Source organism: Balaenoptera acutorostrata, chromosome 5, assembly GCF_949987535.1.
Source record: "Balaenoptera acutorostrata chromosome 5, mBalAcu1.1, whole genome shotgun sequence".
Taxonomy (NCBI): domain Eukaryota; kingdom Metazoa; phylum Chordata; class Mammalia; order Artiodactyla; family Balaenopteridae; genus Balaenoptera; species Balaenoptera acutorostrata.
Window position 1 is genome coordinate 49,308,001 of NC_080068.1, and position 26,370 is coordinate 49,334,370.

Here is a 26,370-nt window from a genome sequence, read left to right on the forward strand (position 1 = left end):
GCAAGGTCCAGTCAAAGCTAACTCCCCTAGTGCTTATTCACCAAGCGACCTTCTGAAGAGAATTTGGCTTGTCTGCAGAGAGAGAAACTGTACTAACCTGCCAACGTGAGTATTCTGGTCTACTTGATACCTTTTGGCTTTCGCTATAAACTAATAGGCATTCAGGTTAATATGTCGCTCTTTTAATATGAGTACACCCCCGAGAGAGGTCAACTCTCCAGTGACAGATTCACTTTCAGTATCTCCAAGGCTCAGGGCCAAACTGCAGTGAGGAAATACTACCTGGAGGACTTCTGGTAACCAGAGACAGGGCTTATCCTGGAGGCGCTCCAGCCTCACTTCAAGCCTCCCCTCTGAAATACAGCAAGCACCTTTTCTTTTTCACCAAAAAGTTAAAAATTAAAATGTGACTGCAAACAAGGAGTACAATTCATTAATATTTTTATTTTGAGTTGTAATCTATTATTACTTCAAAAAGATTCACTTCAAAAAACATCCAATGGATGCTGACTTACCAATAAAAAAGTAAGTCATCGTTATATGATTTATAATACAGAATACACAATAAATTATATTTACATGCAATGACTAGACTATCACACACACGGTAAAAAAATACAGGATTTTTATGTACATTTTTAAAGATTTACATTTTCATATACAGTTTATAAAGTTTAAAAAAATTCTCTGTACTAAATCTCATGTGTACAGAGTTTATAAATCCCTATTCTTATGGCTGTACCACCACACAGATACACTTAAAACTATAATACTACAAACACTTAGGTTTTTTTTTTTTTACACTTCATATTCAGTCTTGGCACCCATGTACAATACCATTATTTTTGAAACGTGAATTACAAAGGAAATACAATGTAATCATGCAGACTTTTTTAATAGAAGAAAATGAGACAAAATGTGCTACTAGATCAACATTTATCAATTCCATAGTTACCTAGTTCTGTTCAACTTGCTGCACTGCTCTCATACAGGTACATGCAAAACTAGATTATGGATTGTTTTAAAAACATTAAAATAATACTATAGTCTGACAACACTTAGGCATTAGGAATGCAACTATCCAACAACTCTAGTCTGTTGCTTATTTCTGTTTTGGCAGAAACCTCAAAGAAATGAAGATATTACATACTAAAATTCACAGAAATGTCAACATTATAATTCCTAAGTTTCTAGAGTCTGCATCAGATAGAACACTGATCATTTAAAAAAACAAAAAAACAACAAAAAAAAGGTTTTTGACATTTAAGAGTATTTTCTCTGCTCTGAGAATGGGGGGGAGAGAGAGATCTAAGATAAACCATTAAAGGATTATCCATTGTCCCTGCAAAGGAAGCACTTGCACACTCCCAATCTGTTTCAATAAAGACACCTGAAGGCTTTATAAAAAAGTTGAAGCTACACTATTCATCTTTAAAAATCTTCTTGAAAAGTAATAAATTGAAGGTATCAGCACCTTCCCTCCTCCCCCATGTAGCTAAAGATCAAGGAGAAAAATAAAGTGCCAATGTCTGAAGTATTGTTAATTGTTTAAGAGGCACTAACCCATTTGATGGCTTAGGATTAAATATGAAAATAGGCCAGATCTGATCTGAATAATAAATAGAAGGTAGGTATTCCAGAGTCTATGCAATTCCTGCCTAGATGGGGGCTGCACCAGGAAACTACCTACTCCCCCATTTATTGCTTTGAAACCTGTACACACACGTTAATTTTGGACCCAGAACAATGAGATTTCTAAGACGGAAAGCACAGTGTCTGTGCCACTTTGAAGCTGAAGAAGAACGTGCACTCCTGATCACCGTGAGGGGAGCTGCTGAGGCTCTCTTCTCCACAACTCATATCTTCACAGGAGTCCTCGCTAAAAGGAAAAAGAGACAGAGAGAAGGATCCCATCATTTAAAACACATTTAAAGGTCGTACAGGCAAAATTAAACTGCTGAACAAGTAGCTCTAGTCTCAGGATTTTTACATTCAAAATTTAAGCTCCACAGAGACAAAATTTAACTTAGAAGGACTTCCTAAAGTGAAGTGTATTGTAATCTCCTTAGAAAATACAGATTTGCTTAAGAGGTTTAAACAAATTACCACTTGCCAAACTATTATTCTTGTACCAAGTAATAACTCTGTCAGCAACTAACTATAGAATTCTAATTATTTTAAATCCAATAAATGCAAACTAATGACAAAGATCTCCTATCATATAGTTTTTTGTTTTTGTTTTTTAATTTATTTATTTCTTTTCGGCTGTGTTGGGTCTTCGTTTCTGTGTGAGGGCTTTCTCTTGTTGCGGCAAGCGGGGGCCACTCTTCATCGCGGTGCGCGGGCCTCTCACTGTTGCGGCCTCTCCCATTGTGGAGCACAGGCTCCAGACGCGCAGGCTCAGTAGTTGTGGCTCACGGGCTTAGTTGCTCTGCAGCATGTGGGATCTTCCCAGACCAGGGCTCGAACCCGTGTCCCCTGCATTGGCAGGCAGATTCTTAACCACTGCGCTACCACGGAAGCCCTATCATATGGTTTTGATGTCTTTCTTGCATCAATAATTGCATCACTGAACTTCTCAAATATCAAACTAAGAAACCAACGAGCTAGGAAAATGGAACTTATGGTCTCTTCTCCCTACAGCATAAAACAGTGAAATTCAATAAAATTAAATAATTCACTTTACTAACAAAAATAAACTCTGAATAAGACAACGGCATTTGACAAAACTAAAAATCTCTACAGAACTCTGCCACATCAGTGGTGGTAGTTCCCTTTACTTTCCAGTCATTTAACCCACAGCCTCTTTCCATAGGACCATTTTAGAAATTCATACTAATGTTAAAAAACCCAGAATGCTGTTTTTTTAACTAAACTGTATTTCAAAAAGCAAAGATGCGAAACAAGCAGTTTTTTTAAACAGGAGTGAAATAAGTCAGAGAACAACAAATACTGTATGATCTCACTTATATGTGGAATCTGAAAACACAAAACAGAACTCACAGATGCAGAGAACAGATGGGTGGTTGCCGGAGTTGGGGGGAGGGGGTGGTAGGTGAAGGTGGTCAAAAGGTACAAACTTCCAGTTATAAGTCCCAGGGAGGTAATGACGTATAGGATGCTGGTTTTTTTTGTTGTTGTTGTTGTTTGTTTAATTTTTATTTTATTTATTTATTTTTTGGCTGTGTTGGGTCTTCGTTGCTGTACGCGGGCTTTCTCTAGTTGCGGCGAGCAGGGGCTACTCTTTGTTTCGGTGCGCGGGCTTCTCACAGCAGTGGCTTCTCTTGTTGCAGAGCACAGGCTCTAGGAGCACGGGCTTCGGTAGTTGTGGCTCACGGGCTCTAGAGCGCAGGCTCAGTAGTTGTGGCGCACGGGTTTAGTTGCTCCGTGGCATGTGGGATCTTCCCGGACCAGGGCTCAAACCCATGTCCCCTGCACTGGCAGGTGGATTCTTAACCACTGGGCCACCAGGGAGGCCCCTGTTGTTGTTTTTTAATAAAGAAAAGAAGTGGGGAGAGGGGGGTACACTTCCAAACTATTGCCTATTTTAATAAAACTATTTCTGGTTAATTTTCTTACCCAAAGAAATGATGGTATCAGAGGTAGGGGCTCTGATACACAAACATCAGTAACATTTAGTCTGGGGAAGTCTCATTAGTCAAGGAACCTGCTTACCTTTCACTTTCATCAAAACACCCCACCTCCGGTATTGTGGGCAACTCAGGAACACTATAGTAGCTATTGTGGAGGTTCTGGGCTGTGCGCCTTGAAACAATCCAAACCAACTTCTTAAGATCTGGTTTGCAACATTCAGGAGAAGAATATTCAGCTAGGCATTTAGAAACTAACTCCCTCCAGTAAACAAACTCGGAGTCATTAACCTGAAAAAAATATTTAAATGAAGAGGTTATGACAGCGGTTCCCAAACCTTGCCGCACCTTAGAATCACCCTGCGATCCTTAAAAAATACTGATGCCTGGCTCCCACCCTCAGATACTCTTATTTAATTGATATGAGGTGTCATCTGGGCATCAAGGTTTTTTAAAGCTCCCCAGGTGATTCTAATGTGCAGTCAAAATCTGGTAACCACTGCTTTAGGGGAGAAGCATCACAGGTATAAATCATTTACGTAGGATTCAATACAGAGAATACTCTGCCTATGTTAAGAAAGCACACTAACCTAAAAACACTAGGTCTGTTAATAAATCAATTATCAAATATATACTTTGATAGTCGCAATGCAAAGGAATTTAACATAATTTACGTTTCTGTAACATAGCCATTACTTGGATTGCTAAAATACGCATTTACATTAAGACACCAGACATATGCAAATGGAGAAGTTGGCAATGTGAGAGAAGAGGAATTCCCCCAGAAGGGCACAGTTCCTCCACCACTGGGGAGTGCCCCAATTTATTTCATGGAATCAATTTTCACCGAAGATGTTTCCAAATGACATTATTATAAAAGGTTTAGATTCAAACTAGTAAATTCGTGCTTAAAACAAAAGCTGGAAGTTATGTATTAAAACAAAATGTTTCACGTTGCATGTACTTGACCACAAAACAGATGATGATTTTATATCATCTTGGCCTCCATTTCCACCTGATCCAGTCACATCTTAATCCCCTGGCAGCCTGGCTTCTATCACTCTCTTATTCTCCTGACATCACCTCCTACATCCCCTATGTAGGGAAACCGCCAACACTGAAAACCCAGAGTTTTAATCAACCCCTAAGCAAAGGACTCCCAAGAATTTCTTATGGTTTCAACTATTATTTCCTCATGAGAAATTGCTAATCTCAATCTCCAACTATAGTTTATCTGGAGTTTTTAGTCCAGACTGCCAAGTATCTGCTAGACATCTACCTATCTGAAAGGTATACAAGTACCTAAAATCATACTTCTTTGATCACAATTAACTTCTCTCCAATTTCCCTCAATGGTACCAATATTCTCTCCACCATTAGGTCCAAATCTTGGTCATTCGTGACTCCTTGCCTCATTTCCATGCTTGGCCTCTAAAAACCACTGAGTTGGGTGTACTTCCTCCTGCCTGTAACCATCACCTGGATATTCTATCTACAAACCGACCCCAAAATGATTCCCACACCCTTCTAGTCCACCAGCTTCCTGGCCGCGAGCCTCTGCTGCCCGAACCAGGTTCCCAGTCACTGTGCCTCTCACGGTCTACCCTCCTTCCCTGCTAACCACATCCCAAAGTATTCCCTATGCTCAGAGACACAGACCCTACGGGACCGCGACACAGAACAGTAAATGACAGAACACCCTGCTTCGTGTTCAGTTCCATACTTCTCCAACTAGACTATCAGTTTAAGAAAAAGGACTGTGCTTATGTTTGGTTTACACCTCTTTATGATTGAAAAAACTTACCAGGCTGGCCTGACAAAGGAGTTTCAAAGAAAAACATAGCTGATGTTATCTTGGTAATGCTACTAAAGGGACGATGATTAGCCTACAGATGTAATGGGATGCTATTCGTGCATTTACTAACTCTACTTCTTAATATGCATTTTATTTATTTTTAATAAATTTATTTATTTATTTTTGGCTGTGTTGGGTCTTCGCTGCTGCACACAGGCTTTCTTTAGCTGTGGCGAGTGGGGGCTACTCTTCGTTGCAGGGCACGGGCTTCTCATTGCGGTGGCTTCTCATTGCAGAGCACGGGCTCAGTAGTTGCGGCTCGTGGGCTCTAGAGCGCAGGCTCAGCAGTGTGGCGCGTGGGCTTAGTTGCTCCGTGGCATGTGGGATCCTCCTGGACCAGGGCTCGAACCCGTGTCCCCTGCATTGGCAGGAGGATTCCTGACCACTGCGCCACCAGGGAAGCCCTGAATACGCATTTTACAACAATGTGCATGGGGCAACGTAGACCGCTGTATTACCACCTGGCAAGAAGACTACAGAAGGGATGTCTAAACGTGGAAAGAAGCTAGCCTAAGTGACCAGGTTCCCTTCCAGCTTAACACTGTCTGGGTTGAAGCTGCATTTGTAGAACATCAACGCTTAAGATACAAGAATAAATGAGTAGAAGTCAAGAGCCCCATAAAGTGTTACTCAATGATTAAGTCACCACAGAAAAAATAAAATAAAACACTAGGAAGAAACTTGCTTTAACGAATAAGTTCTGAAGATATTTACCTTGGAATGTTTTTTAACAAGCAGGAGAATTTCCAATAATTCAATGGATTTCAAAGTTTCTACTTCCAAATTGAGAAGGCACAAAGCTAATACAGATGGCTACAAGAAAAAAAAAGAAAAATAATTTTTTTAATTCAAAATAGAAACTGCGGGGGAAAAAACAGAAACTGTGAGATATATATAAGAAAGAAATTGACTTACTTTTGCTTTTGAAAAGATAAGTCTGCAGCAGCAAGCTTTCAGCTCAGCTTCCAGTTTATCAAGGCTCAGTATTTCTTTCCTATACAATGAAAAGAAAGAACAAAATATTTATTTATTAAACTTCTAAAGATTTAAACAATTCTAAGCATTTGTCATTAAAAGTCCAAGCTGAAAGTTTGGAGCAAGTAAAAACATAAATTTCACTAGCGTTCTAATTCTTTACTGTTATTTATAGCAATGCTGAAGTAGAAAATCTTAATTTTTAATCTCACTGACCTTTCTGAAGTATGACAAAGTACTATAGTATGGTATAAGTGCAAAAAGTTTAAGGCAGTAGTAGCTTCCAATTCATAGTGCAATTTTTCTGAAATTATTTTTTCCATCCGTTTTATGTCAGAAGCAGTACATTTACATTGGCTAATCCGGATTACATCAAGAGTAGACGGAATATTGCATTCTTCTTCAACTATTCTAGCAGCCAGCAAAAAACAACAGACTCCAATGCAAGACAAATGTTTAGGTTTCACCTGAAAAACAAAGAACAAAAGATTTCTTCCAACAGTTGTCACTTTAACTTAGCAAAGCAGACACTTAAAAGAATATTGTAGGGCTTCCCTGGTGGCGCAGTGGTTGGGAATCTGCCTGCTAATGCGGGGGACACGGGTTCGAGCCCTGGTCTGGGAGGATCCCACATGCCGCGGAGCAACTGGGCCCGTGAGCCACGATTGCTGAGCCTGCGCGTCTGGAGCCTGTGCTCCGCAACAAGAGAGGCCGCCATAGCGAGAGGCCCGCGCACCGCGATGAGGAGTGGCCCCCACTTACCACAACTGGAGAAAGCCCTCGCACAGAAACGAAGACCCAACACAGCCATAAATAAATAAATAATTAATTTAAAAAAAAAAAAGAATATTGTAATGAGCTCCTATTCTTAAGACAGAACACAATCAAGCTGCTTCCCTGTACTTACCCTTACACACAGTTATACTTAATCATTTTTACATTTTAAGCTGTCTTAACCTCCCTTTAAAAAACAAAAAAGACATTTTGAGCATTTAAATTACTTAATTTAAATGCAGGTAAAAATTGTTAATGCAAGTTCAAAAGCTAGGTTTCTCACAGAGTTATACATTATATTTCAAACTTATGAAATTCATAATAGTACAACCTCCCCCAAAATAAATTAAGCCTTCCAACACCAAGAAAATATACTTCTTTGGATATAAAAATAATACATTCATCTTTGTATCTTCTTATCTATTTAAGAATCATCCCATACTTCACTGCAAATTTCCGCAAGAGAGATATTGCATCAGATGAGCAGAGTAGAGCTTACGTACAAGCTGCCATGGACAGATGGCTTCCCTTTTCAGTGCCCTGAAAACTGACCCAGCAGCTGACAGCAATCCTACTGGCAGAAGTATCACCACATTTAACAGTTACTGGTAATTGGGTTTTTTTTTTAATTTATTTTTTATTGAAGTATAGTTGAATTACAATTTAATTACTGCTGTACAGCAAAGTGACTCAGTTATACATATATTTACACATTCTTTTTCATATTCTTTTCCATTATGGTTTACCACAGGATATCGAATATAGTTCCCTGTGCTATACAGTAGGACCTTGTTGTTTATCCATTCTATAGGTACCAGTTTGCATCTGCTAATCCCAAACTCCCACTCCTACCCTCTCCCACTCCCCTCCCCCTGGCAACCACCAAGTCTATTCTCTATGTCCCTGATTCTGTTTCTGTTTCACTAATAGGTTCATTTGTGTCATATTTTGGATTCCACATATAAGTGACATCATATGACTTGCTGGTAATTGTTAATAAGACAGTGGCTCCCTGCTTGGAAAAGATTTCTCATAGTGAAGGCAATAGGTCACCTTTAACATACTGCTATACTTCCACTTGCCACGTTTCACGTGTTTAAAAACACCTAGGCTCAAAAGAAACGTAACGGAAGATGAAAATATGAAAACCTTATTTTGAGAGCTATATATATAGAAACACCTAAAAAAACAGTAATCTTCATTTTTTCACATCTTTAAAGAGAAGGTATGTAAGAGGTACAGGAAAACCTAATTTAAGATACAGTAATATGCTTACTTTTGTAGTCTCTTAATCTGGACTAAAGATCACAATTCCGAAAATTAAAAATGTTTATCTATAGTGACATAATTACATTCATTTGCCAAATATTTACTGAATCCTTGTATTCTAGGCATCGTGCTAGGCACTGGGTATAAAAAAATGAAGTTTTATTTATAAAAACGATGAAATACCTTCATAAGAGCCAAGAATCTGTCCAAAATATTGACAGCCAGGACAAAAGTTTCAGTGCAAGATCCAAAAAAGTTGGTTAAACTCCTTAAATCTTCTACTTTGGCATTTCTCAATCTTGGACACAAAGTGTTATCATTCTGCAACAAAAACCAAGAGCCAAAGTTTATGATTGTCTTAGAACTAGAATGGACAATACACAGAGTTAGATTCAAATAAGGTAATTTTTTCCCCTGAATCTTCAAGAATATGGGGGACTATCACTTAACCAAAGCACTACAGTTTTTCAGATACAAAATGTGTACACAACACTGCTTTTTAAAAATATACATCATAAAAGACATTCAGCAATTCAATATAAAGCAAACTGTTGCCACACTTCCAGAGGATAAGAGCAAATATAATTCAATTCCCTTGTAATGGACATCTAGAAGGTTCCTTGCTTGTTTTCTTTAAAAAAAAAATCACTTAAGAGCCTACTATACAGAAGTATTGCATAGGCAGAGGGTATTTCCACAAATGACCTGCTCAATTCCCAGGGAGTCTCCCAGCCTGAAGCTGCAGGCTGGGGAGTGCCACATTTGAAGCCACACTTCCCTAGATTTAGTATCACTCTCATTTTTGCTAAGAAACAAAAGCATGACCCTGTATTAAGATTTATCTTAGTACTCTAGGACGACCACTTGTGGTCTTAAGAAACTTTGCAGCCTTTAGTCTAGATTCAACTAAAAAAAAAAAAAAAAAAAAAAAAAAAATTTAAAGTTATCTCCCCAAGCCCTGTCAGCGACTAGAGCAAGTTATCTTTCCTGGGACTTACCTCCGGGGTAGCCTCGATCAAGCTCAGCCCTTTTTCTCGAGGTTGGAATCTCTGTTCCTGTTCTAGGTAGAGGTTCAACAATCCGAAGAGCTGGACCCCTTCACGACCGGCCAAGTACTCTGCCCCCAAATCCTTCATCTGTAGCAAAGACACCACACACAGTTAGAATGTATCCTGGACGGGGGAGGGGGGAGGGGGGGAAAGCACAAAAGAGCTGGGGCCAATACCTCCAGCGAGGGGCGCCCCAGCACACCCTGGAGAAAAGCGGGTGAGGGCACCAGTCACGTCCAGCCGAACCCCGGAGCAATCCTCCCCGACCGCCAGGGAGGTGTGGCAGGGGGAGGGGCCGTGGTCACGTCCGCCGGCTAGCGCTGGGTTAGACCGGCCAGCCCCGGTCTCCCAGCCGTTTCACAAACAGGAAACTGTCCTCTGGCGGCGGTGTCCGGACGGTCCGCCCCACCTGAAGTCCCGGGGGGAGGGGTTTCTGCCCAGTGGAACGCACCGGGGGCTCCGAGAGCAGCGGGTCCGGGAGGTAGGGGCTTTGCACAACGTGGGGGGAGGGAAGGTCTCGCGACTGAACAAAGAACCGGAGGGAGGAGACTCCCGAGCCCCGCCCCTCCCGCGGAGCCCAGCTCCAGAAGCCCCTCTCGCTGGAGTCCAGCCCCCAAGCCGTCCCCATCCGCTTCGGCAGCGCCTCCTCTGAACAAAACCCGAGTGGCAGAGACCTAGGTCCCAGAGAGCGCTGGGGTGGCGCGGCCCACGCGATCGGGTTCTGGGGACAGAAATTCAGCCCGCCCGGTGCCCAGACAATACCCTTCCATCCACCGATGCCCTGATTCCGCAACTCTGCGGAGACCCGGGGCTGTCAATCCAAGAAGAACCACCCCAGCGAGCCACCGTGACAAAATGAGGGAGGGGGGACAACAAAGAACTGTCTTCAGCCTCCTCGACCCTCCATCCATCCATCGCATCAGCATCTCTCCGCCTCTGGGCGCCCACTGCGCCAGGGCTGAGGGCAGGACCGGAATCGCTCCCCAAGCTGAGGGGTGGGCACTCTGACATCGCTCCTCGCAGTCCCGACCATGAACAAAGAAGCTCCGCGGTCCCGGGTGGGCCCACTCACCGTGCTGGAGCCGCGCCTCCACCGGCCCGCGGCGTCACGGTCGGATGGGACTGGGCGCGGCGGGGACGTCCGGACCTGTCTCCGAGGTCAGGGACCCGCCGCCTCAGTGGTGCCCCCGACCGGCATCCGACCCTTCCCCCCTACCACCGCCGCCTCGGCCTCACAGCCCCGGCTTCATCCCGCTCCCCGCGCGCCCACCCTCCGGCTGGGGCGCTGCGCCGGTCCCTCTAGCCCTGCCCCACTATGGGTTCCACCGCCGCTGACGCCGCCACCACCGCGGAGGCCCCAACAAAACCCCTTGTTTTTGTTTTGAGTTTCCGACGCCCCCAAGGGGGCGGGGCACGTGACTCTCCGCGGAGGGATCCGCCGCCTCCTCAACAGACTTTGAAAAAGAGTCCCTCCCCTAAGTGTATGTCTCCAGCCAGCTTTGTGGCCTCCTCAGCTCGCCTTTGCTTTACTGAGCCACTCCTCCCTCCCAAGGAGGAGGATGGAATCTGGGCACGGCTTTATTCCTCTATTGATCCTACGGAGGAAGGAAAGGGAGTGATAGGCGTGAGGGGCGGAAGGAGATAGTTTCTGGTCGCATTACACCTTTTAAAGGTCCCCGATTTGTTTTGTTTTCGCTGTTTTGAAAAGTCCGCCCAAAGTAGCGGGCTCCCCGATTGGATATCGGTGGGGGCGAGCAGGATGCTGAAGCTCTGATTCAGTCTCGAATCCGGATTGGCTAACTGATTATCCTTTGAGCCCTCTGATTGGTTTTCACTGTATCCTGCGCTTCTATCTGCCTCAGGGCCTTAGCAACTCTGGTGTCTGGATTGCGCATGCCTGGGTGGACCACTTCGGAGAAATTCACTAACCTGCCTCGGGGTCTGTACCTTCCCACCGCCATCACCAGCACCGCCCCCCCCACCCCACCCCCACCCCGACCCGGTCCCAAGGGAACACCACGTTTGGTTCTCACCTCCGAAGAGCTAGAACAGCTAGATAACTTTTGTGACAACTTCTTCCACCACGGGAGGGTTTTCTACGTTCCTTCTTTATTTTGTTCTGCAGGTCAATTTTGCGATAACCAGTCAAGTTATTGTAAAATTTTCGGGGTGCTTACTGAAATATTTACGAGTAAAATGCTATCATCTTTGTATTTGCTTTAAAGTTTACCGACCAAAAGGAAAAAAAAAAAAATGGAGAGGAACTGTGAAACAAGATTGGCAAAAAGAGTTGTTGAAACTGGGTGATGGGTACAGGAGGGTTTGTTATACTATTCTTTCTACTTTTGTATACCTTGAAATTTTTCCGTAATAAAAATACATATTCAATAAAGGGACTTTTAAAAACAAAAAATTACCTGTGCACATTGACGATGGCAAGTAAACATCTAATAATAGCCTACGTCCTGAGGTTGTACTTGTACTGTTGTTTTAATGAAGACTCAGAGAGGCTTCTTGGTCCTTGGTCACCCATAAATTATCATTTATTGTCCATTACAGAGTTGTTATTAAGAGGCGACACCTCTCCTGAGGCGGGGCAAAAAGCAAAGCAAAGAGTGCCTTAGGCTGGAGAAAATTTCACGTGGAATATCTTTGGGGGATGTAAGAGGCTCTCCTCCAACGTTTATAGTTATTTTCTTTACTTTCTCTTGCTTCAGTTCCTCGCTGGCCATCTGCTAAATATGCAAATCGGTAAATAACACTTTCTCGAGTTCTACTCTAAATAATTAGCCCTAAGGAACTGATTTCTCTTTTCTGCCCTTCTGTATGTTTTCTGTGAATTGTTTGGTTACTTGTAAAATTGTTTGGTTACTTGTAAAATATGCACGTAACATAGCTTTCACAACAGCTTTTTCTTTTTTCCAGAGCAGCTAAGGAATTTTAGAAATAGATCCCTTTGCATATTAGCTGGGACTAGACATAGATGTCTGGAGCACAGAGCAGCTGGGGGGAGGGCAGCTCAAAGAGCTAATCCTCCTATTTCAGAAAGGTGTGGCCTTGTTCAGGGTTTTGGAAATTTAATAAAATTACATTAACAGATGGGGACTTTTTTTCAAGTAAAAGGGCAAAGGTAGAAGAGGAACATAAGATACAGAATAAGTGATGTGAAGAAGGAAATGTAAAATTATGTGGTAGAAGATTTTTTAAATAATAGAAAAGATATAAGACAAAAAGGAAGAAATGGAGAAATTGGCCTTTGCCTACATCACTAACTGTTATAAAGGTCTACAAAATGTATACTATTTATTTTATAATTGTTATTTGATGTATCTTCTAACAGGCAGCCTCTTGAAGGAGCAGTTCTCTCTCAAGAAAGCTTTGTAAATGCTGTTGAATTTCCTCCTCTTTGCAGACCCTGTTCAGTATAGAAAAGACTGATCAAGTTCTCTGATGTGGAGTCCCTTGTTTTTAGTCCACGTGTCTTTTTAAGAAAAAGGAAAGCAATCATTAAAAAATAACTGGTCCAGTAATTAAATCATCCTTCTTTTAAAAAAAAAAACAAAACTCCTTTTAACAATGATTATCTTCTGGGGGAGAAAATGATGCAAGTCTTTTCTTTTGACTCTGCTGATTCTTTGTTGTTTTTGGATGTGTGTTAATTTTTTTAATTTCAAAAAAATTTTTAAAGATTTTTTAATGACAGCCTTTCTCCAGGCTTTATTTGTCCTTATCACGTTGGCTCACTTTGCTGCAGTTGTAGGTCTTAGGTATCAAAAAGACATTCTCCCCTAGGCTAATCAGCCTTTACCTGTCAGCTGCCTTTCAGTCTTTGCTAAGCTCTCTTGAGGGCAATTTTCCTTCATCATGTGCGCATACAAAATAGGGAATCAGAAATCTGGCAGTCCCCAAGAAGGGCTTGGAGGGGACTTATCTCATTATATTTGGTCTTCTGCAGCACACTGATGGAGGTGCAGTGGGGTTGGGTGATAGTCTGCCCCCCATAACCCCACGGAGGCCTGACAGGGAACCAGCTGTCCTCAGTGACATCTGAAACTGTGAAACTAGAAGGTGGGCACAGAGCAGGAAATAACAGCACAGCCACACAGAAACAATGCCTTCATTCAGCGAATCCTCGACTCCTGAGGAGTGTCCTTCAAACCTACCCACACTTAAGCTTCTACCTTGAAAAGAAAATAGCACATTCCCAAGTGGCTGCTGCCTTGCTGCCCCAAATGCCTTAAACTCAACTTCCCTGAACTTTGTAAGGCATCAAAATTCCCACAAAACTTTCCAGGTATCATCTTCCTCCTCACAAATGATAGGTTTAGATAATAAACCCTGGCTTTTTATTCAACAGACGTTTAAGGAATACACACTAGATGCCAGGCATGGTACTAGGCAGAGAGACACAAAACTTGATAAACAAAACGCAGTCCCAGAATATGCCTTGGTGTATCTGAGGTGTAGGGCAAAAGCTCCAGCAAGCAATCAAAATACCTGACTTTGAGTCCCAGCTTTCCTACTCATTGGAGATAATTCCTCAAATACCTTGAATAATTTGATTTATCCAGAGCCTTAGCTTTTCTTTTTTCTTTTTTTTTTTTTTTTTTAATTCTTTTGGCCAAGCCACACAGCATGTGGGATCTTAGTTCCCAGACCAGGGATGGAACCCATGTCCCCTGCTTTGGAAGGGCAGAGACTTAACCATTGGACTGCCAGGGAAGTCCCAGGAGTCTCAGCTTTCTAATCTGAAAAAGCAAACATACAAATAAACAAATGGCCGGGGGAGGGGAGACCCCGGGGAGTAGTTGTTTCTACCTGATGTAAAGATTAAATACAAACAGGTGTAAAAGCACTTTTGCTATGTACCCCTGGGCTGATGGGATTTTCCCAATGCTGTGACTTCAAGAAGGGATCATCCCTAACCTCATCAAAGGAAAGCAGCCCTACAAGGGAAAGAAACTCAGGATCAAGATGGGTAAAGCTGACGAAAGGCCACACTTCCTCTTCCCCTCTGCTCACTATTTCTAGCTCTCTGCCTAGGCTGTTTTCTGTTCTTAAGGGTGGTTTGCAGCCCCAAACTTCCTGTGCTTAGAGTAACCTTACTAGCAGAACCTGTAAAGGAGACAGGAATTCTTGTCAGAGGGAGAGAAACAGGGAAAGCATAACCTAACCAGGGGTTGAAGTAATTCAGATTTTTTAACCAAGGGTTCATTTTCGAACGTGAACTTGAAAGAATGAGAATTTATAGGCAGACAATTAATTCCTTTCTTCAAGCAATCAGAGAATAAATCAAGGAACGTCTCATATATTCTGCTTTCTGACTTTCTTATGGACAAGACTTCAAATCTGAAATAGCAAATCTAACATTCTAATCTATTTTGGTATAGATATTTTGTTGCTGTTATTGTTAAAGGTAGAAGCATGTTGCACCTTTCAGGGAGCTTATTTATGCAAGGGTTAGGGATATTCATTCCCACATGCTGATGTACTCAGTCTTGGAATTGAGGGAGTTATCTTCACTGTAGAGGCCCTCTGAATGATCACAGCAAGGCTTTTTCCAGCCAGCCAGATTAGCCCCTCCCAGCCCTGCTAGCCTGCAAGTGAGTGAGTCTTGTGCAAACTATCTCTGAAACCCGAGAACTCAAAGCTCACTTGCCTCTGTGGCTGACTCTTGACTTTAGTATCCAGACCTCTTTCTGTTAGACTGAAAGTCAACTGGAATAAATGGAGTAGCCCTGACAAGGTGTGGAAAGACCGGCAAAGGGGGGTGCAACTGAGAATATGGCGATTCCTGAAATCAGAGCTGATTATCTGAAAATGGTGGGTCTGTTCCAAGGCAAATATATCTGAAGTAGCCCAGGCTGCATTCTGGGACACTGTACATTATTATTTACATAGCACATTCCTCTTTTATGATTTATCCCAAGAACCATAACCTAAGTCAAATACTTCCAGTCTTGTCTTGACATCATAGTGCTATGGGAAATTGACACTGTCAGCAAAGAATCACTTAGAAGACATCTGTTGAATATATTGTCTTATTCCTAAAGGAAGTTTTTAGTTTCTGTGAAAGTATTACATGTTCATCTCAAATGAAAAGGCAATTGGCATTTAAAGTGATATGAACAAGTAATATAAGCTTAAATTTCGCTTTTGTTTTTAAGTGTCTTCAGAATGAGGTTTTAACTTCTAAAAATAAAGATTGCTTTATTTCAAGATTCTCAGGTCTGTTTAATTACACATATTATTATGTTTTTCAACCACATTCTGAACAAGAAATTATGACTACATGCAGGAACTAGTTGGTTTTTTTTTTCCCTTGTGGGGATGGGGGAGGGGGAGTTGAAACTTTACAGTTTGGAGGGGTTCTCTCTAGGAAAAAGTAGAATTTAGAAATACAAATTAGATATGAAAGTGAATATTTATTTTAAATGGGACAAATCCAGAAAAATTGTAAATTTGTAAAAGTTGACATATCCTCATGTTCCAGTGATCTATTGCTGGGTAATGAATCACCCAAAACTTAGTGGCTTAACCAGCAACAATAAATGTATTATCATCTTCCACAGTTCTGGGTTTGGCTGAGCTCAGCTAGCAGTCCTTGCTCGGGGTTTTTCACGAAGTTGCATTCAGATGGTGGCTGGAGCTGGAGCTACCTTGTGGCTCATTCCTTACGTGTGTCTGCAGTTGACGTTGACTGTGGGCTGGGACCCCAGCTCAGGCTGCTGGCTGGACTCCTACATAGGTGGCCTCTCCACGTGGTCTTTCTACTTCTTCATGGCATGGTGACAACGCTCAAAGAAAACCGGGTGAACATTGTACCTCATTTTATGAACCAGGCTTGGCAGTCACATAGCTTCTATAATAGTTTCGTGTTGCTACTGTGACAAATTACCACAGACGTAGCAACTTAAAACAACACATTTACTATCTTGCAGTTCTGGAGGTCTCAAGTTTGAAATGGGTTTCGCTGAGCTAAAATCAAGGTGTCGGCAGGGCTGCATTCTATCTGGAGGCTCTATGGAAAATATATTTCCTTGCCTTTTCCAGCTTCTAGACACCACTGTATTCCTTGGCTCACGGCCCCTTCCTTCATCTTCAAAGCCAGCATCGTAGCCTCTTCAAATCTTTCTCAATTCTGACTCTTCTGTCTTCCTTTCCCACTTATAAAGATCCTTGTAATTACATTGGGTAAATACTTGGATGATCTAGAATAATCTCTCCATCTCAAAATCCATTGATTAGCAAGCTTAATTCCATCTGCAATCTTAATCGCCCCCTCACCATATAACATGCCATGTTCACATGTTCTGGGGATTAGGACATGGACATCTTTGGGTGCCATTATTCTGCCTTAATCAGCATTCCTTCAGCCACAGTCAAGAGTCTGCTCATGTTCCAGGTTCAAGGGCAAGGGAACAGAGACTCTACCTCTTGATGAGAGGCATGTTGATCACACGGTAAGAAGAGTATGTGAGATGGGAGGTATTGTTGGGATCATCTCTGGAAAGTAAAATCTTCCATACAAATATCAAAAATTGAGGAAATGGACTTCCCTGGTGGTGCAGTGGTTAAGAATCCGCCTGCCAATGCAAGGGACACGGGTTCGAGCCCTGGTCTGGGGAGATACCACATGTCGCAGAGCAACTAAGCCTGCGAGCCACAACTACTGAGCCCACGCGCGACAACTACTGAAGTCTGCGTGCCTAAGCCCATGCTCTGCAACAAGGGAAGCCACCACAATGAGAAACCCACGCATCGCAATGAAGAGTAGCCCCCGCTCGCCGCAACTAGAGAAAGCCCTTGCACAGCAACAAAGACCCAAGGCAGACAAATAAATAAATAAATAAATAAATTTATTTTTAAAAATTGAGGAAATGCCATGATAATTTTTATTAATAAATTTCCTGACATGTGGCTATAAAACTTTTTGTCAGGGCTTCCCTGGTGGCACAGTGGTTGGGAATCCACCTGCCAATGCAGGGGACACGGGTTCGAGCCCTGGTCCGGGAAGATCCCACATGCCGCGGAGTGACTAAGCCTGTGAGCCACAACTACTGAAGCCTGCGCGCCTACAGCCCGTGCTCCGCAACAAGAGAAACCACCCCAGTGAGAAGCCCGCGCACCACAACGAAGAGTAGCCCCTGTTTGCCACAACTAGAGAAAGCCCGCACGCAGCAACAAAGACTAAGTGCAGCCAAAAAAATAAATTAATTAATTTAAAAAAAAAAACAAAACTTTTTGTCAATATTTTTGACTGCAAACTCTCTGATCACATCTTCATAAGATAAGAATATTGTGATATAATTTTCTATGGAGAAAAATATTTTAGTCTCTCCCCTAGCATGGTGGATCAATTGTTTTAATTGTTCATATTTTAAAATATTTCTTTCAGTTTTACAATTCATTATTGATATCATGTGATATTTTAGAATTGATGTCTGATTTGAGAAAAACTTTATCAAAATTTTTTCATGTATGAGCTATAAAAGTTCAGGGTATCAGTGAAGACTGGTCATACTCATTAATTAGCTTGTTGTCTGTTTCCTTATTGCAGAAACATATTTTGAGTTTCATGTTATCTTTGTCAACATCAGTATGTTGTATCAAATCAGCAAGAAATTTCAATATATTTCAAAATGATATTATGATTCCTTCCTCTTCATTGATGAGAGTATCAGACAATCCAAGAGCCTATCTATTACTTCTACTAGAAAAGTCTCTCCTTCTTTTAGGGGACTACCACTTTTGGAATGATCTGGAAAAAAAATCTGTTCAAATTAGTGTCTTTATATCCAAGCACATTCCATTGATTTTATCATGAATTTTTATCACTTTTATTTCATCTCATTAATTTTTTAATCAGAATTTTATCTTAGTTCTTAAATAAAAACACTTATAGATGACAAAGAAGGCACTTTTCTTTTACATCCAAATTAGAGGTTTGTAATTTCTCAATTGCTTTATTGAAACATTCCAAAATGCGTTTCCAAATTTCAGTTAAAATGGTGTGTCCCACAACTCAGCTTCCCCTTAGCCAGATCCCCAAAATACTGGTGGACCCTAAGGACCTCCAAACACAAGGGAAAATGGTACAGTGCGATTTGACGTGGAGAAAGACAGCAGCCTTAACTGACTGCAGTTAAAATGTCTTACTTTTGGAAAACTAAAAAAAAAATAACACATATGTGAACATTCTGCTAGGGCCCGTCCTGAGACCTCTGAAGGAACCCAGGCAAGCAAGGAGCCCGAAGCTAAATGTCATTAGCTTCACAATAAATCCACACTTGGTCATCAATAATTAACTGTCTTGCACTGTACTAAGTGGTTTATACATACTGACATAATTGTAATGCCCATAACACACACAGATGCAGAAATAGAGACCCAGAGAGTTTAAGTAACTTGATCCCACAGCCAGACAGTGGTGGAGTCAATATTCAATAGCAGACAATCTGATACTAGGACCTGCAGTCTTAACCACTATTTTACGTAGTGATCCTGGTATCCAGGAAGAAGGAGCAAATTGGACATAAGCTTGATCCATTTGCCTATACTTTCTATTAAATTCATACAAAATCGTTGCATCAGTAGTTTAGGTTAGCCTAAACCAAGGCAATTTGGATTTGGATGTTTTATTAGGAAATTTAATCAATAAACTATCCACCTGCGTGCTTTTGTATGTGTTTCTTTTCTTTGTTTGTTTGTTTGTTTTTTCAATAGCAAGTGAATACACTTTTGAGAAATCTGATTTCTCTCTACCAAACAAAACTGAAAAGAAACTGTCCAGATAGAGACCAGATCTACCAGGATTAACTGCCCTTGCCCTGGAGTTTTGAATTAACATGTTTCTAACAAAGCAGGCCAATTGTTTCAGCAGAGTTCTACCACTCAAATCCCAAGAAAGTCAGTAGGAAAGAAAAAAGAGGTTCTTTCTTTTCTGCCTGCCTTTAGACATTGCAGGAAGATGTCTAAGACTTTTGAACATCATGTGAGTATGTCATATTAGTAGTTTACAAATGTTTAGGTGCCAGAGGGAAACTGCTGCTGTGTTCCTACTGGTTCTCCTAGGGGTGTTTGAGCTGTTTTCCATCTTTTGACATGGAAGCATTTTTTTGCCTTTACAACTGAAGATTATAACCAACAAATACTTTGCCCTATCATGGCTGGTTCTGCTCTTATATTCTCACCTGCATACCATCATTTTAGGTGGAGGTCAAGGCCCTCTGATCACTGCTAAAAATAGCAGATTTGAGCTTTACAGCTTGTGCTGGACAGAAGGAGGGTGGAGATGGGGAGGAGTGGCACAAACACAATATGCAGAAGATACAGATGTGTACCCAGAAGTTACCAATTTATTGTGTTTATAGTGTTGTGCAATGTTTGTAAGTTTTTATGATGGATATAATAATATTATCTCTAGAGCTTCTATGTAAATATTGTAGAAAAGTATTGATTCGTTATGCATGAAGATTAGCCTCCTAGAATATTCAGGTTTCCGTAGCCATGTGTTTTATAAATGCAGGCCACGCCATGTTTCAAATTTTTTACAGCCTCTTTTGTTTAGTTTAATAAACATTATCTAGGCAGATACTCTGTTGAGGCACAGTAGTGAAAATTGGAGATACAAAGTGACTATGGTTAGGTCCTGCCCACAGGGAGCTTACAGCCTAGGTGGGGAGAGCCCAGGTGGCAAATAACAGTATTACAGTGCGATCTGGGCAACCCCAGGAGTGTGTACAAAGCATAGCAGCAAGATAGAGAGAGAATAGTTATCTCAGGAGGGGAAGGGAGATTGGGTAAATCTGTTCAGAGGAGGAGATTCTTGGCTGCTTCTAGAAAAATTGCTTCTACTGTGTGACTATGTCTTCTCCCTTCAACTCAGAATGTTATATTCATTTTTAAAAGGAAGCAGCTTCTGCTCTCAGAACAGACTAGCAGCACCTGAGCTCCTCAAGACTACATGTTGGTAGAACTTCCACCTTCAGAATGTTCTTTTAACACTGGTATTTCTCAGATACTTGTGAAATTCATTATCCTAACTAAAACCACTGCAAGTTATATTTTGTGACTTATTTAGATTGTCAGAATATTGCCACTTCCCTATAAGTGGATTATTTAATATATTGTATTATATATAATATATTTAATATATTTTAATTATAAAATAACTAAAATATATTACAGAAAATGTGGAAAAAGAAAAAAAATTACCTATAACCAAACAATCTAATACAACTAACGTTATTGTGATGATGTAAAATCTTCTGGTCTCTTTCCTGATAGATATATATATTTTTTTATTGTATTGTGAAATATACATACAAGAGAGTATATATAGTATATGCATAATTTAAAGACCATTGATGAAACAAGTGATTGTGTATCCACCATCCAAGCTAATAAATAGAATATAATCTGTACCTTGAACCCTCTGGGTGTCTTACTTAGACCACATCCCCACTCTCTCTCCCTAAAAGTAGCGCTAGTAACATTTCCAGTTAATCATTCCCTTCCTTTTTAAAATAGATTACTTTGCATGTATCCCCCAATAATATATTGTTTAGTGTTTGAACTTTATATAAGTGGAATCACATTGAATATATTCTTCTGTGACTTTTTTTCCCTTAACTTTAAGGCTTTTGATGTTGTTGTTTGTTTGCTTGGGAGAGGACCTGAGTGGGAGCCTGCCTGAGAATACCAGGTGCTGTCAGCTTTGCCACTCTCTCCCACTCAACGTTATGTTTTTGACCTTGATCCATGTTTGCCTATAGCCATAGAAATTTTTATTGCTATATAATATTCTACCGTATGAAAATACCACACTCTATTTATCTGTTCCTACTGTGGATGGACTTTGGAAATCCTTCCAGTTTAACACTTTTACAAAAACTGCTGCAATTCATGTTTCCCTTCCATCTCCTTGTGCACACATCCAAGGGTTTTTCCATAAAAGGTAGCTAGAAATGAAATTTCTGGGTCTCAGGATATGTGCATCTTCAACTGGACTGAGCTGAATAGCATCAGTCGGTTTCTAGCAGTTCTCTGTGAGTTTCTGCTGTAACACGTTCTCAACAAAATGTGTTACCTATTTTCATAAAACTTAAAAACAAGGACCAGAGTGACTTATACCTCTGTATCCTCCTCTTTACATAAAACTAAGCACAGAGCAGATGCTCAGTAAAAATTCTCTGGTTTCTTAATTTTGGAGAATATATTCTGTAAAGTTAAAGATGACTGTACTTAAATATACTATTATTATTTTCATATATAGGAGAAAGCTTTGCTTTTATTTTCAGATTAATATATACATATATAAACATATATTCAGACACGAACACAGAGAGACACAAAAATACATAATGCTTGTTTAGTAACACAAAACAAGGAAGGAAATAGTATCTCTTCTAAAAAGAGAGAATTCTGAAATCTTTCTACCTTACACACACACACACTCATACTTATGTGCATTGTGTGTAAGCATGTGTTTGTGCATGTATATATGTGTGTGTACTGCCTTCAATATTTGCATCTGTGAATAAAATGGGTTTTAAAACACTGTCATTTGAACACAGTAATCTAATTCAGAGGCTCACCATTTGGAACCACTGATTAGAGGTTCTCAATTGTCAATTTGTGTAGAAATCCAATTAAAAATACATAGTTTGGATTGGGATTGACATTTACACACTACTATATGTAAAATAGGTAACTAATACGAACCTGCTGTATAGCGCAGGGAACTCTACTCAATACTCCGTAATGGCCTATATGGGAAAAGAATCTAAAAAAAAAAAAGTGTGGATACATGCATATGTATAACTGAATCACTTTGCTGTACACCTGAAACTAACACAACATCGTAAATCAACTATAGGCCAATAAAAATTTTTTGAAAATACGTAGTTTGAAGTGAGCTTAAATATATACCTATCTAAGCAGAAATAGGGCTTTGGTGAGTTACTTTAAACTCTAAATTTATTTCTTCCCTATCTATAACAGATTTTCATCCTCCTACCATCCCCAGCAATTTAAACCAGTTTTGTTTTATTTTTATTTTTTTGGCTGCACCATGCGGCTTGTGGGATCTTAGTTCCCCAACCAGGGGTTGAACCCGGGCCCCCTACAGTGGAAGCGTGGAGTCCTAATCACTGGACCACCAGGGAATTCCCAAACCACTTTTGTTTTAAAATATAAACCTTTTATTCATTTGTCAAGGCAATCAATTTCAAGACAAACTTTGAGATTTAAGCTAAAAATAGTGTATTTGTGTAATTTCAATGTATTTCAAAATCAGAATAGAAAAATATAAATTATAGTTCTAAAAAAGGAATGAAAGAAGTCATTTCTTACTAGTCAAATACATAATTTTTATCTAAAGTGTAAATGGTTGCTAAACGATATTGGGTTGGTCAAAAAGTTCGTTCAGGTTTTTCCGTAACCCGAATGAAATTTTTGGCCAACCCAATACATTAAAAAGGGTAACACAAATGCATTTGTTATCTAATAATATTGAGAATTATTAGAAGAACAATTCTTTTCACATAATTCAATTGCAGAGAAGTTGTGTTCCACCAGTTACGACACATAATGAAATAAGTAGTAGAGAATATAAGCTTTCTAGTATCACACCTGAGGTACTCTAGTGGCTCGAATATTTACAATATTACATATGCTTATCTTCACTGATAACACTTCATGTTTTTAACTTCATTAAGCAAAAATGAAGTGGCTGGGCTTCCCTGGTGGCACAGTGGTTGAGAGTCTGCTTGCTAATGCAGGGGACACGGGTTCGAGCCCTGGTCTGGGAAGATCCCACATGCCGCGGAGCAACTGGGCCCGTGAGCCACAACTACTGAGCCTGCGCGTCTGGAGCCTGTGCTCCGCAACGGGAGAGGCCGCGACAGTAACAGGCCTGCGCACCGCGATGAAGAGTGGCCCCCGCTTGCCACAACTAGAGAAAGCCCTCGCACAGAAACGAAGACCCAACACAGCCAAAAATAAATAAATTAATTAATTAATTAAAAAAAATAATGAAGTGGCTGGACCCTATAGGGCCTGAATAATCTGGATAATTATGAAATCTACATTGCATTTTGTACTGTACAGACTTTAACTTCAACATAAATACACATATGCCTGACCTCAGCTGTCTGAAGGTTGAAAGATCCCGAAACCTGGAAGTTGCAGACTCAGCTTTGAATACCGTCCCTGACACCTACTAGTTGAGTGACCTCTCAAAGTCTCCATTCCCACGTTTGTAAAAATAGGATAATAACGCCCATCTCATAAGACTGAAAAGATCAAGTGCATGTGTGTATGTAAATTGTCATTAGTAAACCAAAAAATGCTAAACAAAGGTAAATTATTATTTTTGGGGGGGGTTCAAATTCCAGCTTTATTGTTTAATATCTGAATGACTTATATGGCAAGCTTAACTTTTTAGAGCCTATTTCTTTACCTGAAAATGGCAGTTTGATGAGGATTAAATGAGACAATACAAATAGAGAGTTTAAACATAGTTCATGTGCTAAAGTTTCAGTAAGGCTAATTATTATTTCTTGTTACTTATCTTGTTACCTATATCAGGAGAAAAATTGCTTTGAGTTGTTCTTCCAATAATTATAATAGATTATACTGAACTAGCCACATAATCAATGGCCTATGCTTGTGAGAGATCTGAATTGGCTAGCACTAGCTACAGCAAAGGAACAGATCTTTTCTGTCTATAGAGCTAACCAGCCAATATGAAAGCTAACCCTTGGCCTTATTAGGTAACTGGGTGAACCAACCTGGACACAAACTATGTAAACATGCCAAGAACATTGTTGCAATGCCCAAGAAATCAGCATCACTATAATGTGATGAATATTACACCCATAAAATGTTTGGATAAGAATTAATATTGCTTATTTCATACAAGGAGACTTCAATTATTTCTTTCTCTTTGCTTTTGTTTTTATATTGCCCTGTCCTTGCAAATCTGTACTCTGTCCTTCCTTATCATCCATTTCTACAACCAAATGGTGGCTTTGACTGTCTCCACCCAGCTGTCTTTTTTCATGTTTTTCTCAGAGGTGAACAAAGTGGGTCACCATGAAAAAGAGCCACCTGCTGCTTCTCACAAGCCTAATTCCCTTTCCCCCATTGCCCTAGAGGTCAGACATTTCCAAGATATTTATGACCCAAATACAGTAACATGCCAGGGAAACCAGACAGCTGTATGAGACAATTCTGGCTCCAAATTAAAAAAAACAAAAAAACAAAAAAAAACCTAAAGTGACACACAACTGAAAAGTATAAAATTTTGGTGTATTGTAGCATGTGACATATAGAACAAGAGTAATGTAAACCAAGTTATCTTATTTCTCCATAAGTATATAATAGCACTGTGTGTCCCCAGAAGTCACTGAATCATGGCAACTTCTGATCTTATTCCAACCAGTTGCACAAGTACTAGGAATCACACACCTGTTTATTTGTTAATGCAACTGAGGGAACTTGATCATTGGGTTTCAATGACTCTAAACTCTACACACGCATTGTATTTCAGACCAAACATATTTCCTTTCATACATGGGTTTTTGGTGATAATTTCCTGTTTGAAAAAGATAGTGTGATTAATATAACACTGATAATTCCTTTTTTGTTATTGTTCTCAGGAAACAATCTAAATTCTGTATGAATATTATCAGCCAAGTTTTAGGAATTTGTATGGTTTCAATAAGGGACAGCATTCCTTTGGGATGCAAGACAATCAATTAAATGCATTTACATAACATCATATCCTAATAGAGGAAATATAATATTAGCATGCACACTATAAATTAATTATAGACTCTGACTACTCCAATTTTCCCTTGGGAGAAGGTTTTCCCCACTGCCCACAGAGAGCTTGATTGAGATATGCTAGGCGTGGGGCCAGTATCCAAAATGCAAGTGATACTCTCTTGGTTATATGTCAGCTCTCACTGTGCCAGTTCTGGAAGAGTCTTCTAAAACAGCACAAAAACATTGATGAGGAGAAAAACATTCACTTTGGCTCAATGAACACAATGCACAATTACTGTGTGCCAGGTACCACAATGAGCAATGGAAAAAAAAAAAAAGACACAGCTCTTTTCAGTTTGGCCAAAAGGCAAGCACATAAATAGGTCATTCAAATGAAACACAGTAAATACTATGATAGAGGTGAGCACAGGGCCATGGGGGTATAGAGGAGGAGCTAGATCTTCTTTTCTGAATTTCAGACTCACTAATTCAATAGTCGACTGGATATCCTTAACTTCTCAACATGTTCAAAACAGAACTCAGAAAATCCCATTCAAATAACTTTGTAGCAACACTACTGTATATAAAATAGATTACCAACAAGGACCTACAGTATAGCACAGGGAACTATGCTCAATATTTTGTAATAACGTCTAAGGGGAAAGAATCTGAAAAAGAATATGCATATGTATACGTATAACTGAATCACTTTGCTGTATACCTGAAACTAACACAACATTGTAAATCAATTATATTTCAATTAAAAATTGAATAACAACAACAACAAAGAAAAAACTTTGTAGCAGACGCTGCAGGTGTCCTGTTCATTTTATCTGGCCTCCAGAGTCAACTCTGCCTGTATGTGAGAACAGCCCTCAACCAATGACTGAGTGGAGGATACATAACGCAGCTCTTTCCTGACTCAGGTGGGATAATTCTGTTATGTTCTCTGCAGTAGTCCCATTGAATCTCTGCCCACTGAGGACCATGATGGTAAAAAAAATAGGTCAAGTGAAAGGCCCTGGAAATTCCTGTCCTTACTAGGATTGTAAACCAAAAGCAATACCTCATACCCGATGGGACC

General features: G+C 40.3%; 1 protein-coding gene and 1 pseudogene across 2 annotated transcripts; one reads left to right on the top strand and one right to left on the bottom strand.

The window, feature by feature from the left end:
• Positions 1-445: 445 nt before the first annotated feature.
• On the bottom strand, positions 446-10,892 carry CCNG2 (cyclin G2). 2 transcript variants are annotated; one of them, XM_007165580.3, is made up of 8 exons: positions 10,585-10,892; positions 9,462-9,599; positions 8,647-8,784; positions 6,637-6,887; positions 6,361-6,439; positions 6,160-6,258; positions 3,676-3,881; positions 446-1,879 (listed from the first exon to the last, which is right to left on the bottom strand). In XM_007165580.3, exons 2-8 carry the CDS (start codon positions 9,597-9,599, stop codon positions 1,756-1,758), a joined length of 1,035 nt encoding a protein of 344 aa, XP_007165642.2. In that variant the 5' UTR covers positions 10,585-10,892; the 3' UTR covers positions 446-1,755. The 2 variants fall into 2 exon arrangements, with proteins under 2 accessions (XP_007165642.2, XP_057403378.1); XM_057547395.1 differs by lacking the exon at positions 10,585-10,892 and adding an exon at positions 9,689-10,509.
• Positions 10,544-26,370, top strand: part of LOC103020252 (peptidyl-prolyl cis-trans isomerase A-like) — a 43,759-nt pseudogene continuing 27,932 nt past the window's right edge.

Bases quoted from the DNA above. Each gene is read 5' to 3' on its own strand.
- CCNG2 (XM_007165580.3), bottom strand. From the start codon at position 9,599: ATGAAGGATTTGGGGGCAGAGTACTTGGCCGGTCGTGAAGGGGTCCAG. The intron at 8,785-9,461 runs GTAAGTCCCAGG...TTTTTGTTGCAG, and splicing joins TGATCGAGGCTACCCCGGAG to AATGATAACACTTTGTGTCC. The intron at 1,880-3,675 runs GTAAGCAGGTTC...TTTTCCTTTTAG, and splicing joins TGTTTTGATGAAAGTGAAAG to CGAGGACTCCTGTGAAGATA.